The 25,131-nt window shown below is 41.3% G+C and overlaps 1 protein-coding gene and 1 pseudogene across 1 annotated transcript in view; both read left to right on the forward strand.

Annotated features, from left to right (window-relative positions):
- The first annotated feature begins 1,056 nt into the window (after positions 1 to 1,056).
- The window catches only part of Otud4 (OTU deubiquitinase 4), a 42,702-nt gene continuing 18,627 nt past the window's right edge, over positions 1,057 to 25,131 (forward strand). Inside the window, exons 1-9 of the mRNA XM_048440098.3 lie at positions 1,057 to 1,272; positions 6,421 to 6,504; positions 11,238 to 11,288; positions 17,243 to 17,289; positions 17,876 to 17,948; positions 18,771 to 18,852; positions 20,851 to 20,983; positions 24,136 to 24,190; positions 24,921 to 25,038. Coding sequence (XP_048296055.1) covers positions 1,114 to 1,272; positions 6,421 to 6,504; positions 11,238 to 11,288; positions 17,243 to 17,289; positions 17,876 to 17,948; positions 18,771 to 18,852; positions 20,851 to 20,983; positions 24,136 to 24,190; positions 24,921 to 25,038 — 802 coding nt within the window. The 5' untranslated portion in view covers positions 1,057 to 1,113. The remainder of the gene's footprint in view (positions 1,273 to 6,420; positions 6,505 to 11,237; positions 11,289 to 17,242; positions 17,290 to 17,875; positions 17,949 to 18,770; positions 18,853 to 20,850; positions 20,984 to 24,135; positions 24,191 to 24,920; positions 25,039 to 25,131) is intronic.
- On the forward strand, positions 24,295 to 24,665 carry LOC125404268 (ATP synthase F(0) complex subunit C1, mitochondrial pseudogene; annotated as a pseudogene).

Below are 25,131 nucleotides of genomic sequence, written 5' to 3' on the forward strand. Positions count from 1 at the left end.
TGACCAGGAACACAGACGTGCCTTAGGCAAAGGCAAATCTTGTCCCAGAGCATGAGCTGTCCCAATTTCTAAAGGGACTCAGCTGTCGGCGCTCGACTCTGGGTCAGAACGTCGGCCTCGGGCTGGGGTCCTAGAGCCTCCGCCCCTTGCCGGCTTTTCCGCCCAAGACGTTAAGCCACCTCTATGGAAACGCGGGGAGGGAAGGCTGGGTTGGCGTGCAGACAGGTGCGCCACTGTTTGGAATACACAAAGAGCCGGTGGCACCGTCACTGTGTCCCTGGCAACTCCACGCACGCGACCCTTTCCGCCCGCCCGGCCGCGCTCAGGGCGGGAGACCGGCCGGGAGGGCGGGGCGGCGAGCGCAGGTCGCCCTCGTCGGCCACAGACACCCTCGGGCCTGCTCGCGGACGCGGCCTGGGAAGCGCGAAGTCGGCTCTAGGGATGGCGCCACCGCGGTTGTCGGGATTTGTAGTCCGTGAGCCTGTGGGGCCCATCCCCTACGGGTAGGCCGGTCCAGGCGTCCCCGCCCTCTGCACGCCGACTTCCTGCCGCTGCTCAAACTACCACTCCCGTCATCCTCCGCGCTGCGGGCTGAAAGCGAAAACAAATTCTAGGCTGCGAGGTTGCTGCCCTCCGCCAGGCGCCCCTTCCCGCTCCCCGCCCCTCAGGCGCCCTCCCGCGAGGTGGGGAAGCAAGAGGCCGCGGCTTTCTCTCCGGCTTTCCTCGGCTCTCGGCGTGGGACGCGCGCCGGCGGGAGACGCAGGCCTTGCTGAACCTTTGCCGGCCTGGTGGCGCGCGCCGGCGGGGCTTGCCTCGCCACACACCGGTCGGGACCCGGAAACTTGTGGGGGCGGCGACCCCCGGGCGGCCTGCGGGCGCGTGTTCATCCGCCGAGGCGGCCGCGTGCGGATGGCCATATACTAGGCTGGGCTCCCTATGCACCCGGAGAGCGCGGGCCGCCGCCTCGGGCTGCCGCTTCCTGCCGCCGCTCGCTTCGTCCACGCCGGCGCCAGAGCCCGAGCCTCAGCCCGCTCCAGGCCGGGGCGTCGAGCCGCCGGCGGCGCGGCCATGTGGGGCTAGTCCGCGCCGCGCACCCCGCAGCGGACCGGCAACATGGAGGCAGCCGTCGGCGCGCCCGACGGCGCGGACCAGGGCGGCGTGGGGCCACTCGAGGATGCGACGCCCATGGACGCCTATTTGCGCAAACTGGGCTTGTATCGGAAATTGGTCGCCAAGGACGGGTCGTGCTTGTTCCGGGCTGTGGCCGAGCAGGTAAAGGGACGGGGCCCGACCGGGACGGGCTCGGGGCTGGGTGCGACACACCACCCGCATCTGCCTGGCCGCCCACGGCGGGGCCGCGCGTGGCTCGCTGGCGTCACAGCGGCCCATTGTAACGTCGGCACGGGACGGGGTTGAGGACATCTCGGGCGGCCTGCTCGCTGCGTGCTGCCGGGAGCCGGCGACGCGCTCCTTCCGAGTTCACCTGCGCCCAGCTTTTAGCAGCCCCTTGCTCGCACCGGCTAAGCGCATGTTTACTAGAGGAGCTGCTGCACCCCGTGTTACCGGTGGACCACATTTTTTCTGCTGCTGGACTTTGGAATGTGTCCCCTGGTGTCACGCAAAGCAGGCCAACTTTGAAGTTTAAGGAAAGCAACCTCTCTGTATAGGGCCGTCTCAGGGACTGCTTGAGTAGGGCCCACGCTGCATTATGTGGGAATCAGGAACAGTGTACTAAAGAATTCACTCTTCTGCAAGTCTTTTACTAATACTACGGCATTAACTGGAGACTCTCTGTCTAGGCACATCTCCCTTCCCCTTTCCCCTTCGTTAATGGTTAAAATTATTCCCCAGTCGGCCCATTTATTAAAGAGAAGTGAGATAGAACTCCTGCGAGTGGGAGGAGTTCCAGGGAAGAATACTCAGGATTTTTTCTGTTGCTTTGAGAGAGTTCCTTTTCCCCATGTTATGTAACCATATTGTAGGTGTGGGGTCACCAGAACCCATCCTGTCTGTGAGACTAGCTACTGGAGCAGCTGGATCAGGAGCGCTTCTCAGCGCGCTGTTGTGTGTCCTACATTCCACACTTGCTTCCTTTGCCTTACACTGGAGTTTTTGTGACTTAGTTTTCGTTTCTCTCTCTCTTTTTTTATTAACTAAGGTTTCTATTTTTAAATCACCAGACCATATATTTTCCAAAGATTTGTAAGTATAGAACATTTTAAAACAAGAGAGACCCCTTGCATACTGGTCATAGTGGTACAAGCCTTCAATCCCTGCAGAGGCAGGCAGATCTGTGTGAGGCCAGCCTGGTCTACAGAGTAAGTTCCGGGACAGCCAGGGCTACACTGAGAAACCCTGTCTCAGGACACAAAACCAGAGACCCTTTCATTGTGTTACAGGTATATTCATTGAAACATTCTCTGTATTACTTCCCAAACCAGCCTACCATTTTCAGTTAAGACATGTCTTATTTTCAGAACATAGGAAGCTCCAGTGTGGGTGGGTGTATAAACACCCACTGCAGTCCTTACTCTTAGTAGGTAAACAGTCAGCTACATTTGTGAATTTTCCAGATGGAGAAGATTCTGCTTCCATGTCTTATTCTTTTTGGACTCCTTAACACCTCTGGAAGCAGAAGAGGCCCAATGGAGTCTGTTTATATAGTGTTCACTTTAGCAAGTTCCTGTAGGAAGGTGGTAGATAGAGGCTAATGCTTGGAAGTCTGAAGTTGAATTTCCCAGGTCCTAGTTAAGTTGAACTGGAAGCGTGTGTTTCTGTCCATGATGTATGGCACAGATCCTTGGGGATAGAGTAGAAGCTTGTGAGAGAATCATTTCTGCGTAACTAGCAAGAGCTAGTTGTGCTGTGAACTCACTGATATAGGTAAGCCCCATTTTTTGTCATGGGATTTAGGTTAGTCACAAGGAACTACTCTTTACAAATTTGGGGACTTATTTTGAGTATATTGAGCCTAGCTTTGGGAAGGCGCAATTTGGTAGATGTGGACTAAATAATGGTGAGAAGAAAGAATACATTGTCAACCTCTGCTACCTTTTGAAAGGTAGAAAGGATTTGTTTTGGGGGAGATTTATTTTCTGGTAAAAATTACAATAAATTTTTTTAAAGAGTTAATAAACTAAAATAGTCTTAAAAGAAGGGGATGATAGTTCTTGGGAGTTGTGGTTCCTCTTCAGATTACCTGATTTAGATAGGCTCTTGCCTTTTTTTTTTTTTTTTACACTTGTGGATTTGGGCCTGCAGGAAGCCTGACCTGAATCAGTCCTAGCCATGGAGCTAAAAATAGGGCACTCTTAGAGGACTTGCTAAAACAGTGTCTCAGCCTTTCCCAGTGTTATCACTACCTTGTCTCAAAGCCTCTACCTTTAGCCTATTTTCATGAAGCAACATATCAGACCATTAGAATTTTGAGTGTTCAGGGCCTTGAGAAGTAACTGACTATTTGAAGAGTTGTCATTTTAGTTTTGCTTTCTCGTATTGTTTGGCTGAGTAAATTGATAATATCCTACACTTACGGGTGTTGATGAGAGTTTTGCATCTGAGCAGCAGGTTCAGATTGATGTCATGATGTTCTGAAACCTTTGTTAAAAGGAGAAAAAAAATAGATATTCCTGATACTGTTACTGATAAGAAACAAGCTGGAGCAACTTCTGTCTGCCGCCTGTTGTAGGTGAACGGCTGTAACACAGAAGGCAGGAAAGCCCTATCAGATGACATTGTGGCTCACTCATAGTAATAATACTTGATTCATAACAGTGTCTCATGTAGCTTCTAGGAAAGATGTTGCCAAATGTAATTTGTTGAAATGGCAAACAGTTGGTGCTTTTAAAAATATATGGATGATCCTTGGGATGAAGGAAGCTTAGCCTATCTGTTTAAGGCTACTTTTTAATAACGTCCTAAAACAGTAAGGTTAGGTTAACAGGTGCTAAATTGAAAAGCTAACCTCAAGGAGTACATCTTCAGTCTCTTGGCTTATTAGAACATACTGGCTATCAGGGGACATTGCATCTCTGGTCCTTGTATAAATGAGCCCTGACTGTTATCCAAGAGAGGTGTGAAATGTACAGCTGGGGCCTCTCTTGAATTTTCCCGTTTACCATTAGGGCGACTTAGTATTGGGGATTAGCATATGAAAAGAAATTGAGTTTGTTTCATTTCAAAGCTCAAATTTTGATAAAAGATGAAATTTCAGTGAATTTTTTTCTTTTGTTGTTTAACTGATTATTTAGGGAAGCAACAGGTGAAAGATCTGAACTACTTTTTGGTTGGTATTTTGATTTTATTTGTGTTTACTTGTTAATTTTTTGTATGTTTGAGCATAAAAGTCAAACATTTGTGGGAGTTGCTTCTCTTTCCACCAGGTCCTGGGGCCCAAATTCAGCAAAGCTTTTTAAACAGCTGATCCATCTTGCTAGTCCTAGATAGATTTAGATTTAAGAACAAATCTACAGCCTCTTAGGATGACATCATTCAGTTTAGCATGGCTGTCCATTGGGTATTTTTGAATTTTGTAAGCTTGATAAACAAAGTTACACATAATAATTCTGAAACCATAGTAGCCTTATTGTTACTGATGAGAACTTTTTTCCTTGTGGTATTGGGGATTGAACTAGGACTTTGTATGTGCTGGGCTATATACCATTGAGTGATAGATAACTCTGTCAGTCTGTCCGTCCTTCCTTTCTTCCCTCCTTCCTTCCCTCCCTCCCTCCCTCCCTCTCTCCCTCTCTCCCTCTCTCCCTCCCTCCCTCCCTCCCTCCCTCCCTCCCTCCCTCCCTCCTTCTCTCTCTTTCCTCCCCACCCTGTCCTTCGTTTTCCCTTGTTGGTTTTTTGAGATAGGGATTCTGTACATAGCCCTGGCTGTCTTGGAACTCTTCTGTAGACCAGGCTGACCTTAAACCCAGAGATCAGCCTGCCTCTCCTCCTGAGTGCTGACACAAAAGGAGTGTGTCACCACATCAAGTCTTGTTTTTTAATTTTTTAAAAATATAATTTTTTTTATATTATGTTAGGTGTGTTGGTGCTTTGCCTGCATGTATATCTGGAACAGGAGTTACAGACAGTTGTGAGCTGCCATGTGGGTACTGGGAATAGATCCTGGGTCCTCTGGAAGAGTAGCCAGTGAGTAGTCTTAACCACAGAGCCATCTCTGCAACCTGCATTTCAGTTCTTTATTTTGAGACCAGTTCTTCCTCAGTTGCCTATACTGGCTTTGAGTTCACTTAGTAGACCAGGCGGGGCTTGAACATGGAAACATCCATTGCAGGTAGTTTCCTAGTAACTGAATTCTAAATTTGTACCTCTAGGTTTGGCTCTGGTTCTTTTTTATAACGAGCATAGGATGAGCCCTAGCATTCCCTAGCAGAGATTCTCTCCTTCTTTGTGAGGAACAAAGTTACTGTAGAAGGTTGACAGTAGAGGAAAGCCTCTTGGTACAGTGTCCTCAAAGGAGTGATTTTTTTTTTATGACCTGCATAGAAATGGTGACAAATTCTCTATAGAATGACGTTAGATACTGGCTGTGGTGGTGCACACCTTTAATCCCAACACTCAGGATGCAGAGGCAGTGGATCATCTCTGGGTTCAGTGAGTTCCAGGATAGCCAGGACTACACAAAGAAACCCTGTCTTAAAATGTGTGTCGTGTTTCCCCCCTCCCCCGTGACATTAGGCTTAAAGAGTATTTTTGTGTTTTAGTCACTGCTCTATTGCTATGAAGAGACATCATGGCAAAGGCAAGTCTAGGAAAGAAAGTATTTAATTGGGTGCTTGCTTACAGTTTCAGAGGCTTAGTACATTATCATTATGGTGGGGAGCATGGTGCTGTGCAGGAAGGCTCTGGAGCAGTAGCCAGTTGCTGAAAACTACTACATCTACATCTGGGTTGGGAGAGCATGCAATGCTGGGCCTGGCATGGGCTTTTGAAACTTCAAAGCCCTTCTTCATTGACACTTTCTCCAGCAAGGCTGCATCTTCTAATCCTTTTAAATAGTTCTACTCCCTGGTGATCAAGCATTCAAATATATGAGCCTGACGGGGCCATTCTCATTTAGACCATCATACTATGTCATGTCATTGTGCTCAGAGGAGGAGATTAGAATAAGTAAAGATTAAAAGGTGTTTACACATCATTTTGAGTGTGATAAAGGGCATTAACTTGTAACTTTAGGTTTTTTTTTTTTACAATATTATTTTATGTGCATTGGTATGAAGGTATCATATCCCCTGGAACTGGAGTTACAGACAGTTGTGAGCTGCCGTGTGGGTGCTGGGAATTGAACCCAGGTCCTCTGGAAGAACTACCAGTGCTCTTAACCCACTGAGCCATCTCTCCAGCTCCCTTGAGTTTGTTTTTTTAACAATAAAATGCTTAGTAATGGGCTCTTTTTTTTTGTTTTAGGTATTGCACTCTCAGTCTCGCCATGTGGAAGTTAGAATGGCTTGTATTCACTACCTTCGAGAGAACAGAGAGAAGTTTGAAGCGGTAATTTTTAAATTTAGATATGATGGTGTCTTGTCTTGCATTTACATTATGACTATTGGAAATGTTCTAGTGGATATTCAGTCTACACCTTTTTAAGTATTTCTTTCATTGAGAATTTCATAAATGTATACATTGTAATTTGCTCATCTATTCCCCTTAGCCTCACCCCCCAATACATTGCTTTGTCAACCTCATAACCCACCGAGAAGCTCCTCAGCTAGGGTGGGGGGGGTGTCTTGTGAGCCTTTCTGCTATCTGTGATGAAATTTCACTAGTTCTGTGTGTGAGTAGCCACAGTTGCCATGAGTTTGAGTGCACAGATCTGTGCTGTGTATGGAAGACAGCAGCATTCCTCTCCATCCTTCAGACCACATTCTGAAGGGTGCTGGCGAGGTTGGTTTCGGTGTCTCATTTAGGGCGAAGTCCCTCATAGTCACATACTCTTACAAGTTAGGTTTCTGTATTGATCTCTGTCCACTGCCTAAAGAAGCTTATGGGTGCCAGGTTGACAACTCAGATATATGGGTATAAACAAGTATTTATCCCTGGCCCTCAGGAGGCAGAGGTAGGAGGGTGTCTGAGTTAGAGGCCAGCCTGGTCTGCCAATTGAGTTCCAGGACTGCTAGGGCTACACAGAGAAACCCTGTCTCAAAACAACAACAAAACACCTAAAAATAAAGCCGTTAAGAATTTATAAGACAGTTTGATTTGTTGATTTAGCAAAACCAGCAACTGTTAGGTTCATCCATAGGACTTGTGACCTCCCTAGCCATGAGCTTTTGATCATAAGGAATGGAGCTGGTCTCATCTATCAGAAAGCAATTGGTTATCTCTCTAAACAGTTAAGCCTCTATTGGACCAGTGAGTACATCTTGCCTGGCAGGTCAGTATTGTAGCATGCAGGGTTCAGGGCTAGATAAGGCCATTGTATTTCCTCCCTCAGCAGTCTACATAACACCTTCTTGCGTTATGAAAGCTAGCCAGCAGGGAGAAAGTTTCCCAGTCAGTTCCAACTTAATTTCTCTGTGTGCTCCAATCAAAATTTGTGGTGCCTTCCACAGTAGGGTCTTGCCATCTAGTTCTGGTGTGCAGTGAAGAGCAGTGGTAATAGCCTGTGTTCTTTTGGGGCCCTCTGAAGCCTTCCTGACCAAGAGCTTATAGATACCCCTTCCCTGGTACTGAGAACTTCATTTAATAACCTGTATCTTCTGGGACTGGACTTGTCCACCATGCATGATAGCTTCTTTTAAAATAAACTTAAAAAAATTGTCTAACAAAGTAGGGCTTCCTTAAATTAAGTTTTTGTTTGTTTTTCAAGACAGGATTCTTTATGTAACAGCCTGGCTGTCCTGGAACTTTCTTTGTAGACTGCATTGGCCTTAAACTCAACAGAAGTCCACTTGCCTCTGGGAGTGCTGGGATTAAAAGCATGTACCACTGTGCCTGTAGGGCTTTAAAATAACAGTAGTTTTGGTTAATCTACCCCCCACCTCTTTGTCATCCTGTGCTCTATTCGCACATTAACCTTTCACCTCCATTCCCCATCTCTTCTTTGAAATCATTTGTTCTACAATTTCTTTCCCTTAAGGGTTTTTCCTTCCTTACTTCATGGGTACTGTCTAATATCCTGACCTCTACAGACACCCAGAGTTAAACACTTAGCTACAAGCTGGATATTAAGTGTAGGATGTAAAAATATTTAAACATATTTAGTTGTGATATTTCTAGCCGTTCATTTGGAGAATGATGGCTAAGGCACCTGAACTATGAGGCATGGGAGGATGGACCTAAGCTTGTGAGTTTCTTTGACTTGATAATGGAGTTAGGTATTGAGAGGAATAATGGTATCTGTGGTTGATATTAACAGTGAGTTAGAAACAAATTGAGACTCAGAGAATAAAAACAAATGTTTTGTGTAGTTTTTATCAGAAGGCATTTATAAATCTTTAATTTTTAGAGTGCATTGTGAAATTATATATCAGAATACTATAATTAATAAAATACTGTATAGCAATGTAGTATAATTTTCTCAGTATGTAGTTGTAGTCAGTGGAATAAAATGCCATAGTTCAAGAAGCCTTCTAGCATTTCTGAGTTACTGATTTTAAGACTTAGATTTCTATCAATTGACAACTTTAAGTACTATTTCCCCCTCCTTACTGATACTGAATATTGACATTTTATGAATAAATAAAACTTTAATGTTCACATATATGCAAAAAAGTTCTCAGTTTGAGTGTGTTACTGGTTTGTATCCCTATATTTAAACCAGTGGGGAGCAGTGTGGTTTAGGATGAGTAATGATGCATTCTGGAAGTGTTTCTTATTTGATTAGATGATTTGAAAACTTACTTAAAAGCTGATAATGCAGAACCTGGTGATATGGAAGGATTAGGGTGGTGGTGGTGGTAATGTTGGGCTGGGAAAGTGAAGTAGTCTGTAATATCTGGAGGAGTTACCATGACTTAATCATTATAACCTTGGGACAAAACTATTGATAATAGTTTATGTTGTTAGCATTGAACCCTGTATGTCAGGCATTGTCTTAAGTGCCTTACATATATTTATTGGAGATAAGGTCAGAAGATGGAATTTCCAATGCAAAAAGGTTCATTGTTGATGATAAGAACCTTCTAGTTTCAGCCTGGTGTGGTGTACATCTTTAATTTTAGCATAAGGGAGGCAGAGGCAGGTAGATCTTTGAATTTTAGGCCAGCGTGGTCTACAGATTGAGTTCCAGAACACTTAGGGTTACACAGAGAAACTCTGTCTCAAAAGCAAACAACAAAACAAAGAAACAAAACAAAGATAAAACAGAACCTTTAGTTTCTTTTGGCACAGTTGGGAAAAGGTGCATGGGAAGGAATGTCCCTGGTACCAACAGTGTTGAGTATGGCCTGTGTGAGAACTTTAAACTTAGAAAGGAGACTCAGATGCATGTTATGTTAGGATACCATGAAAGTCTTCCAGATGTGAAAGGTTTTGAGGACTTGTTTGCTTTGGAAATAAACATCTCATGGAAAAGCAGCACCTGACTAGTAAATAGGACATGTTGGGATTTAGGACAGTTTTGAAATTTGATAGTATACAATTTACAAAAGAATCCACAATCAAATGATTTCATGGATGTCTAAGTGTATCACTCTTGCTAAGTTAACTAGTACTGCAAATTAAATAAAGTTGGACTTAATGGTCAAATATTTTTTAGCACTTGCCTTAGTAACTTTCCTACTGTTTTGATAAAGTACCACAACCAAGGCAACTTATAGAAGAAAGCATTTATTGACTCACAGTTTCATAGGATAGTAAGAGTTAATTGGGGAGCATTGCGGTAGGCAGGGTGGACGGGGTGGGGAGAGGGGGGCGGGAGTGAGCTTACATTTGCTCTGTGGACAGGAAGACAGAGAGAGCAAATTGAGAGTGGTGTGGACTTTTTGAACCTCAAAGGTCCCTCCTAGTGACATACCTCCTCCAAGACCACACCTCCTAATCCTTCCAAAGACTTCTATTATCTTGGGACCAAACATTCAAACTACCACAGCACTTTTTCACATTTGTGTAGTTGTTATAATGAAAACAAAAAATGATTGGGTATAGATTGAGTACACTTATTTTATGACACAGAAAAAAAGCAAGCTGTTTTCAAAAATCTTAATTGAAATGATCTGATTTCCTACTACTCTTCTCTGTGGTTAGCATAATCTGTTTTCTCTGTTTCATTTGGCCTGAACCTACTGACCATTGCCAAGTTACTCTGAAAGTACCATTGCTATTTTTCAGTTCAGAGTGCCATCTACAGGGGCCCAGAATTGCCTTTTCTGTCTTGTTTGAAAGTCCAGGCCCTCTGTGAACTGGCCCCACTTCCTATCCTCTCATTCAGCTCCCTACTAGGTTGCCCTGCTAGGTTGGCTAGATTGGTCAGGTCTTCCTCCTTTGCTACATTGGTATTCTGTGTAGTGGCTGCTCCCCTGTGTCCATCCAGGTTCTGGCCATCTCTTACCTTGAGGCATCCTCTTCCTGGAAACCTTTCCCGGCAACATTTCCTACTTTAAATTCTTGTGCATATTTATTGTCTTAAGGATTTGTACAGATACCCATGAGTATCTTTTAATATTGCTGATAAAATCTAGGTTTGTATAGGAACCCTGTGACTCAGTGAACTTTACACAGTAAACCCGCTGTTGTTTGGCGTATTTCTTAAAAGTATTTTTTGCTGGGCAGTGGTGGCTCATGCCTTTACTCCCAGCACTTGGGAGACAGAGGCAGGTGGATCTCTGTGAGTTTCAAACTGGCCTGGTCTACAGAGTCAGTTTCAGCACAGCCAAGGCTATAGAGAAACCCTGCCTAGGAAAAGAAAAAATGGTCCCTCCCCCCAAAAAGGGCAGTGGTAGCACATGCCTTTAATCCCAGCACTTGGGAGGCGGAGGAAGGCAGATCTCTGTGAGTTTGACGCCAGCGTGCTCTACAGAGATAGTTCCAGGACAGGCTCCAAAACTACACAGAAAAACTCTGTCTCGAAAAACAAAACAAACAAACAAAATTATGTGCTTATATGTATGTGTATAACATGTGTTCAAGTACCTTTGCCAGAAGAGGGAGCTGGAGATACAGGTGGTTGTGTGCTGCTGCATGTGAGTGCTGGGGATTGAACCCAGGTCTTCTGCAGAAGCAAGAAGTGTTTTAACCCGCTGAATCACCTCTACAGGTCCCTAATATAATTTCTTTTCTTGCAGTTTATAGAAGGGTCATTTGAAGAATATTTAAAACGTTTGGAAAATCCACAGGTATGTATTAGTCGTATTTCTGCTTGTGCATATCCAAATATGTGTTAAAATTAATTGATGGAAGACAGTAGTGCATTGTATGAAAGCTGAAGTGACTGTACCCTTTGTGCAGTGTTTAGTTGAAAGATAATTGGGTTGGGCCTTGGTGGCGCACACCTTTAATCCTAGCACTTGACAGGCAGAGGCAGGCAGATCTCTGTGAATTTGAGGTCACCCTGGTCTACAGAACGAGTTTTGGGACAGTCACGGCTACACAGAGAAATCTTGTCTAAAAAATTAAAGATAATTGGAGCTCTTCCTAGAAGTAGTCTTGTTGAGGAAAGAGTTCTGTCCTTTTTTTTTGAGTTCTGTCTTTTATATTTGTCATTATAACATGAATATAGCATAACTCGGATGATTTTTGGAATGATTTGTTAGGATATGTGTATGACTTGGCCAAGATGAAGCTTGATTTCTTTTTTAGGGAAATGAGAGCAGAGAGTTCTTCTGTCTTACCTACCTTTGTTTCTTTTTCCTCCCCTGTTTAAAAGCTCACTGAAAATCCGTGTCATAGAATGTAGGCTAAGGATATACAGCTTAGCAGTTTCTTAGCATGTTGTATTTCAGTCCCCATGTCTTAGGGTTTCTATTGCTGTGAAGAGACACCATGACCGTGACAGCTCTTACAAAGAAAACATTTAATTGAGGGGCTTGCTTACAGTCCACTGTCATCATGATGGGGGGCATGGTGGCAAGCAGGCAGATGTGGTACTGGATGAATATCTGAAAGTCCTACATTTTGAAGGTAACAGGAAATCGACTGACACTGAGGGAGGTTGACTAAAAGAGACCTGAAAGCCTGCCCCACAGTGATGTACTTTCTCCCAACAAGGCCTCTTATGCCACTCCCTTTGGGGGCCATTTTCATCAAACCACCACATCTCATAAACCCCCAGTGTCATTTAATATGCATTAGTTCAGGTTCTCTAGAGGACTAGAACTGAAGGAATGAATGCGTATTATCAAAGGAATTTGTTAGGTGGTCTTCATGCTCAGAGTCCAGCAGTCCAGCAGTGGCTATCTGAATGCTGGAGAGACTGAGAACCTGGTAGCTGTTGCTCTGTCCAAGGCTGAATGCCTTAGCAGTCCCAGTCTGGTGCTGAAGGCCTGGGAGATTCCTGGTACTCTAACCATCATTTCCCATCAGAAGGCAGAAGAAACTTAAACTACTTCTAACATCAGTGGAAGATGATAGCAGCAGGGTACATGCATATACCAGTATTAGACAAAGGTGGGCAGACAAAAGCAGTCCTACTTCTTTTTTTGCTTGCCTTGAGACTTATTACAGGCCTGTTTTGGGAAAGCATTGCCTTGTTCTTCCTTTCCACCTGACTTGAGTCTTCCCTGAGAATTATGTCTTAGCTGTTCCAGATTCAGTCAGATTGACAGCTAAGAATAACCATCGAGGAATGCTTTTAGACATTCCCATCATCTACTGTGTAGGTAAAGGTAACATTGGCAGGGACTGGAGAGATGGCTCAGCAGTTCGAGCACTTACTGCTCTTGTAGAGGACCCAGGTTTAGTTCATAGCACTTGTGGTGGTTCTAGTTTCAGGGGATCTGACGTCCTCTTCGTTTTCTCTGGACACAAGGCATGTGTGTGGTACACATACATGTATGTAGGCCAAACACTCAAACATATAAAATACCAATAAATCTTTAAAAAGAGTAATATTGGCAAAGGAAATAGCTGTGAAGAGTGAGGTACCTGTTTAAGGGAGTAACATAAGGAGGAGGGGTGTATTAGTGATGGGGTATCCATTTGATGGATACGTAGTATCAGTTTCAGTGCTTGAGACACCCCGGAGAGATGTAGATATCTCAGATAACCAGAATTTCTCTGTAATATGCAGAAGGTCGGATATAAATTAGGGAAGTGCGTGTGTCAGGAAAGACTGAGAGTGTGGATGTTACTAGGCAACAACTGCAACAAGACTTTCAGAGTGAGTTCACATTTGAAGTCTGCATAGATCCAAACAAGCAGTGCTTTGGCTGAAGGGCATTCTAAAAGGCAGTAAAAACTGAGTAAGGCAGTGATAGTTGTTTGTATGGAGCATGGAGCATGTGCGGGTAAGAAGTAGTGGGAAATAAGCTGGAGAATAGGATGGGACCAGTGAGTAAGTGCTTCTCAAAATGTCACCTGTGGATTGGATCATCACCTGCTGGTGTGTGTGTGTAAATGTAGATTAGCTGGCTCCCATCCTGCATCATAAATCCCTAAGGCCTTGAAGTTTGGGTCTCTACCATTGATAAGACATTGAAGGTTTTGATTAAGAAGTGAGAATTGTGACTACTTTGCTCATCATTACTGTGATGTTTTCCTGCATTCAACTATCGTTCCATGTATTTTATTTTCTTTCTACCTGAATTCATCTCTTTGAACTTAGAATTCTCTATGTTGTATTCATTGGTATGACCTAGAGTCAAAAGTAATGCCCAGTATTTTTGTAGTCAGGATGGATAAATTAAAAGCGCATTGTATAAAATGTTACTATTTTGTAGACCCGAGGATTGATCAGAACCTGTGCATATTAGATGAGGACTCTGTCAATGAACTGTATTTCTAGGCCGTGGTCTTTTGACATTGGCTTTACTAAAGTAATTCATGCAGTGAGTATACATAACTCACTGTATATAGAACAGGCCAATTCGAACTCACTGGTTTTCCTTTCTTCCCACGTTCAGAGTGTTCGGATTATAGATATACTACCACCATGCCTGGTTGAAAATAACAGGTAGTGAATGAGACTGGACATCTATTTCTTATTTTTAAAAATACCTAAAACATTTTTGACTCGTAATAGTTGTCCATATTTTTAGGGTACGGTTTGTACCTTTCTGTAGGTGTATACAAAGTATAATAATCAAATCAGATTTGTCATCATATGGTCTGTCAGCATATCTGTCACTTCTGTCAGCATTTGTGTTGGGAATGTTTGTAGTTGTCTTCTTTAGTATTTTGAAAAGCACAGTTAAATATAGGCAGTTACAGTGCACTTGTGTGTTAGGTACTAGAAGCTGCTCCTTTTATCCACGCTAATCATCCTCTCCTTTCCTGCTTCCAACCACCCTTCTTGTACATCTGTGAGGTCAGCCTTTTAGTTCCCATGTGGTTGTGAGGACTTAGTGTTTGTTAAAGACTCATTTAAACTATTTTCTCATAGCCCTTTTTAAAAAATATATTATTATATATGTGAGATATATATATATATATATATATATATATATATATATAAAATTGGCTTTTGGAGGCAGGGTTTCTCTGTGTAGCTTTGGAGCCTGTCATGGAATTCACTCTTTAGTCTAGGCTGGCGTCGAACTCAGAGATCCACCTGCCTCTGCCTCCTGAGTGCTGGGGTTAAAGGCTTGTGCCGCTGCCATCTGCCAAGAATTTTTTTTAAGTGTGTTGCTGTATGCCTGGTGCCTGCTTAGGTCTGAAGAGGAAATTGGATCCCTTTCTGCTGGAACTACAAATGGTTGTGAGCTCCCATGTGGGTGCTGGGAACTAAACCCTGATCTTGGAGTACTCTTATCACTGGGCCACCTCTCTAGCCCCACAGAGTTCCAGGATAGCCAGGGTGACATAGTGACCCCTTCCAAAACAAAAACAGAAAAAAAATATTTTATATATAGAAAAATGAATGATTATGTGTAAAAAGAATAACTGTAATGCCACTCTAGTCTTAGAGACAAATATTCAGTAGGCCTTTTCACTGAATACACCCCAGGCTGTTTTTGATTAATTCAAAACCAGTTTTCTTCAGAAACATGAGTAGTCTCATTTTTCTGGATGTGGGTCTCCTTCCCCATTAATTTACAAGTCTCTTTGAAGACAAAGATTGATAAATATTTTTATTGCTTTGTTATTTTTGTTATTAACCTAATTTAGATGCCCAATTGATGAGCAGTATGTATTAATTGATTGTAAAATGGATGCATAAACAGTCATGTCAGTAGTAGTCTTTAAATGACAGCAACTAGAGGTGATTTTTGCTGGCTTTAGAAAAAAATACCAAGAATTATAAAGGACATTTATTAATTTAATTAGAAAACTAGTGTTTCATAAAATCTTCAGGCTAATATTTGTAAAACTCTGAGAGACAGAAGAAATGAGGCTGTATAAACTAACAGTTTTATTTGGTTGGGGGTAGGCTCTACCTGTACAGAAAAGGCTTGAACACCTGGGATGGGTTGTCTAGCTAGGTTTATTCCGGAAGAAACACTTCCCTGTTACCTCAATGCCTTAGATACCTCTGAAACAGTTTTTTTCATTATTGGCAACATATATTTATAGACCATCCTGTTTTCCATGTCTCTTCTAATACAGGGTGTATATTTAAGGGAAACTACTACAGTTGATTGGTATTCCACTGCCTACCCTACTTCTCTGGGAGAATACTTTGAAAAAAAAAAAAAGCTTCAAATTTTTTAAGAACGTTTCTGTGAACTTCGTTGAAGCCAAGTTGACTTTGTCTCTTCTATGGAATGTGCCGTGTGGATTTACCATTTATCCACAGCTTACTTTTCCACAGATCACCAGCACAAGTATTGGCGCTTTCAGTCAGTCAGTCAGTCAGTCACTTTTGATCTACAGTGAGCTCCAAGACAGCGAGGGCTACACAGGGAAACGCTGTCTAGAAAAACAAAAGAAACAAACAAAAACCGAGAAATTAATTTCCTCATTTTTTTGTGCTTAATCTTTCCACCTGGCTCCTGGAAATTATTAATCTGCTTTTTAGGTTTTGACATTTTTAGGTTTATAAAAGGAATAACCATTTGTTTTGTTATTTATTTATTTAATTTATTATTATTTTTTCTGAGACAGGGTTTCCTTATGCAGCATTGGCTGTCTGGAACTCACTCTGTAGACCAGGCTGGCCTCAAACTCAGAGATCCTCCTTTCTCTGTCTCCTGGGTGCTGGGATTAATGGTGTGCACTACCCACTGCTCATTTTCGTTTAAGAAATAGAATTTTGTATTTGGTGACTGATCTTTGGTTAAGGGAGATGATGGTAGTTTGTTGATGGTCATTGTTTAATAGAATTTATTTGGAAGGTTAACCATAAGAAGATACATTATTTACTAGTGCCCCTCTCCCCACCAACAGGGGTTTTCTGTGTAACAGCCCTGGCCATTCTGGAACTTGTCCTACAAACTAGGCTGGCCAGAGATTCTCCTCCTTCTGCCTTTCTAGTGCTAGAATTAAAGGCGTTTACCACCACCGTGACCATGTCTAGCTATTTTACTTTAAAAAAGATTTGTTTTATGTTTATGATGTTTTAATTTCACATATCTGTGTGCACTGTACATACATTGTGCTTGTAGACATTAGAAGATGATGAGTGCTCTGGAACTTAGAATTACCAATATTGTAAGCTAGTGTGAGTGTGGGGACTGCAGTCTGGGTCTTCTGTAAGAGCAACGAGTGCTCCTAGTTGCTGAGTCATCTCTCCAGCCCAACATGTACATTTTTAGATGTGATGTGGTCCATATTGCATAAGTGAAGAGTGTAGGTAGTATTGTGAGCTAAACAGTCTTCTTCTAGCGGGTATCACATTGGAACTATTTGAGAGGCCTTATTATTAATTAGGCTAAGGTGTATCTCAAGAAGTCTGTTTTAGTATGTGACACCTATTTTGTCTTGAATTTGGAAGAGCTATTGAAACATAAAGTTCCTTCCTGAAGCCATGGTGGTGGCACATGCCTTTAATCTCAGCACTCCAGAGGCAGAGGCAGAGACAGGTAAATTTCTTTGATTTGGAAGCCATCCTGGTCTCCAGAGCGAGTCCAAGGCCAGCCTGGGCTGCACAGAGAAACCCTGGGGGTGGCGGAGGGCTTTGTTTATGGTGAAAGTGTATAATGTGTATTGTAAAATGTGAGATACTTATATGCCCATTTTTCTTCCCTTGATACAGGAATGGGTAGGACAAGTGGAAATAAGTGCCCTTTCTCTTATGTACAGGTAAACTGTAGAACTCTTAAATAAAATAGTAAAAATAAAATAATTGGAAAATTAGTATAGTGCATTCAACCAAAAATTTTAATTCAAAGCTGTTTTATACCTTAGTTCTGGAAGATCTTCTCTAAGGCTTTTAGTCCATTTATTTAATTGCATCAGTTGGAGTTTAGTGCCTAGATACCAGTGTTTAATTGTTTTAATTCTCGAGGGGTTGTTGATAAAAGGCACAGAAAAAAAATGTCTTGCTGTGTCCTAAAAACTATTGTTTACCAACTTTATAGAGTAAAGGCTTCATCTCAGGGTCAGTAGAATGAATGGCCCCAGGAACAGGATTTGAGTTTATATGGGTGCCAGGTTTCCTTTTACAATTAATCTTTCAAGTTATTTATGCTATATAGCTTATGTATGAATTAATTTGAGATTTTATTTTTTGGAAGCGCTACTTTTGGTATTTTATAGTGCAGTTACTTCATTTTCTTTTTTTCCCCTGCTCTGTCTTCAGTGCCTAGAATATTGCCTGATGCACAGATAAATGAATAAGTCAATGAAATACATTTTTTGAAAAGTAATATCTGAGTTTTATTTTCAGGAAAGATTTTGTAATATATCAGGAGCCAAATGTTTCTCCTTCACAAGTAACTGAAAATAATTTTCCTGAAAAGGTAAGACTTTTTTGAAATATTTAAAAAATATTTAAACAAAAGCTTCTTAATTGGAATCTTGACCTCCTAAGCTGTAATTTTAAATGACTTTTGAAGTATTGCTATATGAAAGTTATATTGTTACTTTAAAATTAGTCAAGTCATAATTTTTAAAAATGGATGTCTATGTGACCAAGGTTGTTTCTGTTTCATCCTGATACTAAGTAGTCTGCTGTTTTTTCCTGTTTCCCACTGGAAAGGTCATTTTGGTAGCAGCAGTATCACTGCATTTTGTGGTCATAAAGTAGGAACAGTGGAAAAGTTTTATGAAGCCTAGAAAGAAAAGAAACCAGCTGATTCACTGAGGAGAATATTAGTTTAGTGGATTCATGCAGGTCCAGGTGAAGGATACTGTGTGTTAATTGTGTTTAAGGGGGGAGAGGAAGTGATGAAATGCTATCGTTTAAGGATGGGGAGATAAGGGGTGAGTATTCATGGGACTTGATCTCAGCGTTCCATCTGCAGTGTTTTGGTCTGTGGCATGTTTCAAACATACATAGTGATGCACAACTATAATCAGCACTTGTTCGTTTTTTAAGACAGTCTCAAATATCCCAGGCTGGCCTCAAACTCACTGTATAGTGGAGACTGGCCTTGAAACTCCTGATGTAAGTGCAGTCTGGCTTTTCACCATAATAATGGTGTATTGTAGTGTGACATTGGAGCTTTGTTGTTTCTGAAATATGATTTTGAAAATGAGTGATTCAGAGGCTTTGTAAACAGTTTTTTTGTGAATGTTAAATGTGTGATTGACTGAAATGTTGCTTATTTTCTTCTCTTCAGGTGTTACTGTGTTTTTCGAATGGAAATCATTATGATATTGTCTATCCTATAACATATAAAGATAGTTCTGCTATGTGTCAGTGTAAGTATACTCTTGTGTTCAAACATAGGAATCATAGCTTAAGCTTAGTTAGAATTTGTATTGATTTTTCAAGTTATATAGTGAACAAATGAGGCATTTGATTGTATTTTATTTGAAAGGAGCGTCTCTTACCTTAGGCACTGTAGAGATTTTTGGCCAGATTCTTCTGTTGGGGTGTTTCCCTGTGCTTTGTAGGATGCTTATTAGCACCCTAGCCCCCATTGATACTCAGTTTCTACAGGTTTTCCTAAATATTTCCTGGTTGATGAAATTTCCCTCCCACATGTGTGAGAATACTATTTTAGGAGAAGAGAAATCACCACTTTCCCTGCTTTAAGTGACTTTTCCTCATGAGCAGTAGTTTTGTATGTAGTTGATTTTCTTATTTTTCCTTTTTGTTCTCTGAGGCAGGGTCTTGCTATGTAGCCTTGACTAACCACCTGTCTCTGTCTCCCAGTTACTAGAATTAGGCATGCACTACCACACCCGATTTTTTTTTTTCTACTCTTAAGTATCCAGTAAAAGTATGAGTGTGAACATTTTGAAAGTACAAGTTTTATATTTGAGGTGGGAATATTTATTAGCTATCTTTTGGGCGGCATCTCCTACTTTCCTGGCTAAAGTCAGGACATTTCAGTGTCGGGAAAGAGGAAGCCTTTTTAGAGTGCTTTCCCTATACTGACTGTGGGTTATTCTGAGACTTTATTACCTCTTACCCAGAATCTGGAAGATAGTCTGTGAGATGGTTTGTGGGGCTCCACTTAGATGGTGAGCATGAACTTAGTGCACTTAGTTTCAGGAAGAGCACTGTAATAAATAAATGAGTATTACAGTTTACATGGTTTTGAATATTTCTTAATTTTTTTGGTAAACTTTTTCCCTGTTATTAGAACTTTTTCAAATTAATCAAAATATTCTCTCCTTCAGGGATGACTTAAAATATATTTTTTGTGTTAGCGTACCTATTATAAATGTTTGTATGTGTGGGTGTATATATGCATGTGAAAGCCAAAGGTCAATCTCTCCCCCCATTTTGTCTTACGTGTGCATGTGTATAAAATGTGGGGGTGGACAGTGAGTGATGTGGCTTGAGGTCAACATTGGATGTCCTTTCCAGCTTAAATTTTGAGACTGGATCTCTCACTGAATCTGGTTGGAGCTCACCTTTTGGCTGGTCTATTTGACCAGCAACCACTAGAGCAGCTCCTGTCTCCACCTCCTTGGCGCTAGGATAATAAGCGCATGGTGCCACACGTGGCTTTTTAATGTGAGTGCTGGGGATCCATACCATGCTCTTAATGCTTATATGCCAAGTATTTACCAACTGAGCCATCTTCCAAGTCCCTAAGAATATTTTCTAAGTTTTTTTTTTTTTTTTTTTTAGTTCATTGTGTATAAAGTTAAAATATGAAGCTAGATTACAGGGAGCCTTCTCCGTCATGTTTTACAGAGCCCGATGAGTACTTTATCTAATATTCCAGTCACTGGGAAAACTAAGATGAGAAGTCCAATCTTCTGACTTGTCAGCTAGTGTACTCTAATGTTCTGCATATCTACAAACTTAATTTTGCTTAATCTTTTCTATCTGAAACCTTTGGGTTAGGCCTTTTGCGTGACATCCCTAGGCAGTAGACTGAAAATGGTAGTGCTTCATGTGCTAGAAGTAAACAAGAGGACACAGGGAGCTTAAGTAGAGTGTGTGGAACGAAGTAATTGCTCACTGTGTGGTTTTCACTTTCCTGTCCTATTCGCATCATAGATCTAATACTTTTTAATTGTACCTTAAATATGTATTCTAAAGCATGGTTTCAAACATAATATGCACAGATAAAATTTCCTGTTGCTTTCTAGGTATCTTTCAGATCAAGTGGCGCTATTAACTCTAAGGTTTTATATATACCTACTAAGGATTTTGGAAGCCTGAGTGGTACTGTGTCACACTTTCCCTGTTTTCAAAACATGCATATAATGTTGCATACTGTGCCTCTTTAATTGCAGCTCTCCTTTATGAATTGCTGTATGAGAAGGTATTTAAAACTGATGTTAGTAAAATCATGATGGGACTAGAAACGTCTGACGTGGCTGATGAAAGCAATAGTGAAATATCAGATTCTGAGGATGACAGCTGCAAGTAAGAATCCATCTCAGTCTTACCTCTCCTTTCCAGTGTCACCTAAGAACATGCCCTGTGCTAAGGTGTGCTCATAGATACCACCTGCAGGGAACTTTCTTTATTGCTGCCGTCAGTTTGACCTAGTTTATACATAGGGGCATCTTAGAAGGTTGATTTATTTAATGGCAATTTGTGTGTATGTAATTAATACACATATGTGGAATAGATTTGATCCACCTGTGCGTGTATCTTGTACATTTGTAAAGTTAACTATTGTTTACATGTCCTGTGATGGGAAAATGTTTGTTTTGATCTTTGTGACTTTTTATAGTTTTCTTCCATTTCTTCTGCCACCTTTTTTTAGAATGAGGAGTGTTTCAGTGTGGTGTTATGTGAGATAATCCCTCAAGGTTACAGATAAACATCTTTTATAGTCACTGAGACGGCTTACACAGATTAAGATTCTCAGCCCTCGACATATCGAATGTCTGTTTTTTGCTAGCTAGGTAGATGAGGTGCATATTTAAATTCTCTAAAGATGCCTCGGTAGCTTAAAATGAGGGCATTGCAGTGTTTTCTCTTGGAGGGCAGTCTGTGAGAGTTACCTGGTAGCATGTAAGGGAGACAGATGTTTCATTGTGTGCTGTGTGTTAATTTATGATGTTAAGTCTTAGATAAATGTTAAGTTTATCTTTTATGAAAGTCCTCTTTAACATTCTTGCTGAAGCATGAGAACATGGCTGTACATGTGACACTAGAGGTACACCTTGATTTTAGCGGGATCCCTGGTTCTTTCAAATATGCCTTAAAGTGGATGTATGTCTGTTGATTTGGACCCTAGACTTTTTCCTTTTTCTGTGTTAGGGAGTGAATTCAGAGTCTTATCTAGGCAAATTATACCAGTGAGCTGCATCCTCTAGTGGATCCATGTTTGTTTTTGTTTTTATTTGTTTTCTTATTTGAAAAAGTATGTAAATTCTGTATCTGTGTGCGTATGTGGTTAGTGAGCGCAGATATTTGTAGAGGCCAAGGCATTAGATTCCTTGCTGCTAGAGTTTTGGGTCCTTGTGAACCTCTTGACTAGGTTCTGGGAACTGAACTTGGGTCCTCTGCAAGAGCATTGTAGGATCCTAAACCTGTTTCTGAGACAGGCTTTAGGTATCCTTGAGCTCACTGTGTAGCTAAGAATGACTTAAGCTCCCGATTGTCCTGTCTTCACCTTCCAAGTGACATTACAGGTGTATGTCATCATGCTTGGCTTCTAGAGATTTGTTGAATTAAAACTTTCTGATTTGAACTGAAGATTTGACCATTATTTATACTTGAACAGTATTTACTGTTGTCAGTTTTGTCCTAACATATGCTGATTAATTGTGCACAAATAGAAATTACCCCTCCTCTCCAGACACATAACTTGATCCAGATGTGTTAGAGAAATTAGGAAATAGCTAGATAAATTGTTTTAACTTGCTTCCTATACTTGGAGTGGGAGAGTCTTTAAACTTGTCTCTTGAATGCTGTAGATGTTTGTAATGTTATAGAAGCAAATCCAGGATGTGACTCTAGACATCTGGGAAGGGGAGCAGGTATGTGCTAGGATGTATGTGGTCTTTTTGTGCTTGGCTTCCCTTTTATATTGTCCTTGAAATGTAGCTTACCTTTTCATTATATTAAAGTTGCTTTAGCTGCGTGTGTGTGTATAACTATATATGCACTATACAATATATATAATATATATGCACATTAACATTGCTTTAGCTACTTACATACATGTATATATACATACTTACATATGGCATATATAGAGAGAGTGCTTGCTTAGCTTGTGAGAGGCCCTCAGTGTGAGTTCCTGTACTAGAAGGCGGGGGGGGGGGGACGGGACCTTTTTGTCACATTGGTTTTGAGAGGATGAATACTGTGTAGATATTCAAGTATAGATCCATTTAGTGAGATAACTAGGAGGAAAGAGGTGTAATATGCTCTAGGTTTATTTTCACCTTCATATTGTTGGATCTTGAAGTGTACTTGGAATGATGAATGATTTCTGGTCTAGACTTCTGGCTCTTGCTCCCTTTAGTGAATATTTGGAGGTTATTTTGAAACCTAGAGGTTGATTTCTTGAGAAGTAGGACAGCAGAGTTGATACTGAAGGGGCTACATAGGCCCTTTTCCTCTTCAGCCTCTTGTCAGCTTTGGGCTCTTCCTTTGTACGGAGTACTAGATATGATATACTGTCTTGTTACCTGTCTTTATTCAGAGGCATCTATTTCAGCAAGACCTCCCTCTCCCAGTTTGTATTTTATCTTGCATTGCTGTGCGTGCTGCCTTTGTTTGCCATAGTACATAGTAGCTCTTATGTACTGACTACCTAGTTTGTGTTTACTTTTACTGGATTGTATAGGCACAGTTTTTGTAGTGAGCAGCACATAGTAGGCTTTCATACTTGTATAGTAAGTGAATGAAAGGTGGGCTGATGATGGTTCTTCGGTTGTACTGAGGATTAGGAAGTGTTTTTTAGAAAATGGTTGGTAATGACTCTTTAGACATCTGTAACAAATTTTTATTATAAATGGTATAATTTGGTTATAACAATTTTGTAAAAGTTTTTAGTACTTAGTGAAAGTTTTATGTTGAATCTTTTGTAGATTGTTATTCTACCCACTCAATACTGCATCCTGCCACCCCCATTTTTTTATTATGCCAGTAAGGATTAATAGTAATAAATCTGATTTTATATATGCACACTCACCCACTTTATATATGTGTAATATATATTTGCATATACTAAAACTTAAGAACTTACTAAAGCTTCACATTTTGGTATGTAGCTGATTAGAGTGTTTTATTTGAGGTTAAAAGTTGATTACACGTCAGGTGGTGGTACACACCTGTGAGTTCAAGGCCAGCCTGATAGCTAGAACTACACAGAGAAACCCTGTCTCAAAAAAAAAAAAGTTGATTACATTAACAGTATAACAGTATGTATGCCTTTAAATCCCAGTACTCAGGAGGCGGGGTCTCTGAGTTGAGTCCAGCCTGGTCTACAAAGTGAGTTCCAGGACAACCAGAACTGTTAAACAGAGAAACTTTGTTTCAAAACAAAACAAAAGAAAGGTTGATTGTATGCAAATATGTCTTCTCGTTCCTAATTGTTTTTTGTTCCTTTATAGGAGTAAGAGTACTGCTGCTACTGATGTGAATGGATTTAAGCCTTCAGGCAGTGAGGTATTTTTAACTTAATCTTTAGTATATAAGAATTTTATGGTCATTTTCCTTAGTTGGGGTTCTATGTTAGTAAGAAACTTATTTGGGGGAGCTTAGCACTGAAACCAAGGGCTAAAGCTGGGAGATTGAAAAATGCAGACCACCAAGGCCTTGCTTGTTCTGGTTTGATTCTGTACCGAGGTCTAATCAGACCTGGGTCCGGACAGCTTTCCTGCAGCTGCTCCCCTCTCCAAGTGGCCGGATGGGAATTCAGGACTTGTGTTGTTTTCCAGGACATTGACACAGCCTACCATGTTTATTGGTGCTGGTGTGACTGGATCAGGGACTTGCATTGGAACAGTGTTTGGTAGCTTGATTGGCTATACTGTCTCTCAGGCAACAGCTCTCCTCCTATGCCCTTCTGGGCTTTTCCCTGTCTGAGGCCATGGGCCTCTTCTGTTTCATGATCACCTTCCTCATCCTTTTCGCCATGTGACGAGGCTCCATGGCATCACTCAGCCGTCCATGCTGCTTCAACTGCACACCAGTCCTGGTGCTGGAATGTGCTAAGCTTTACCATTAAACAGCATTTCTCTTAAAAAAAAAAAAAGAAAAAGAAAAAGAAAAAAGGAGTTTATTTGCTGCTTCCTGCTTTTTTCTTTTTTTTTTGTTCTTTTGCTGTTGTGCATATTTGAAACAATGTTTTAAATGCATTTCTATGTTGATTGGTGGTCTGACATTGCTTATTTAGAACCCAGAGAACAATGGGACCGTGGCTGACCTTCCTCTGTCCAGAAAGGTTCTTAAGTCGCTCAACCCAGCAGTCTATAGAAATGTGGAGTATGAAATTTGGCTGAAGTCCAAACAAGGTAAGTTAAACCTGAATGTTCTGTAAAATTGCCTTGTAGCACTTGAAAATAAGAAGATAAAGTTGGTATTTTATTGATTTTTTTTTTTAAATT

Source organism: Myodes glareolus, chromosome 22, assembly GCF_982192425.1.
Source record: "Myodes glareolus chromosome 22, mMyoGla1.1, whole genome shotgun sequence".
NCBI classification, from domain to species: Eukaryota; Metazoa; Chordata; class Mammalia; order Rodentia; family Cricetidae; genus Myodes; species Myodes glareolus.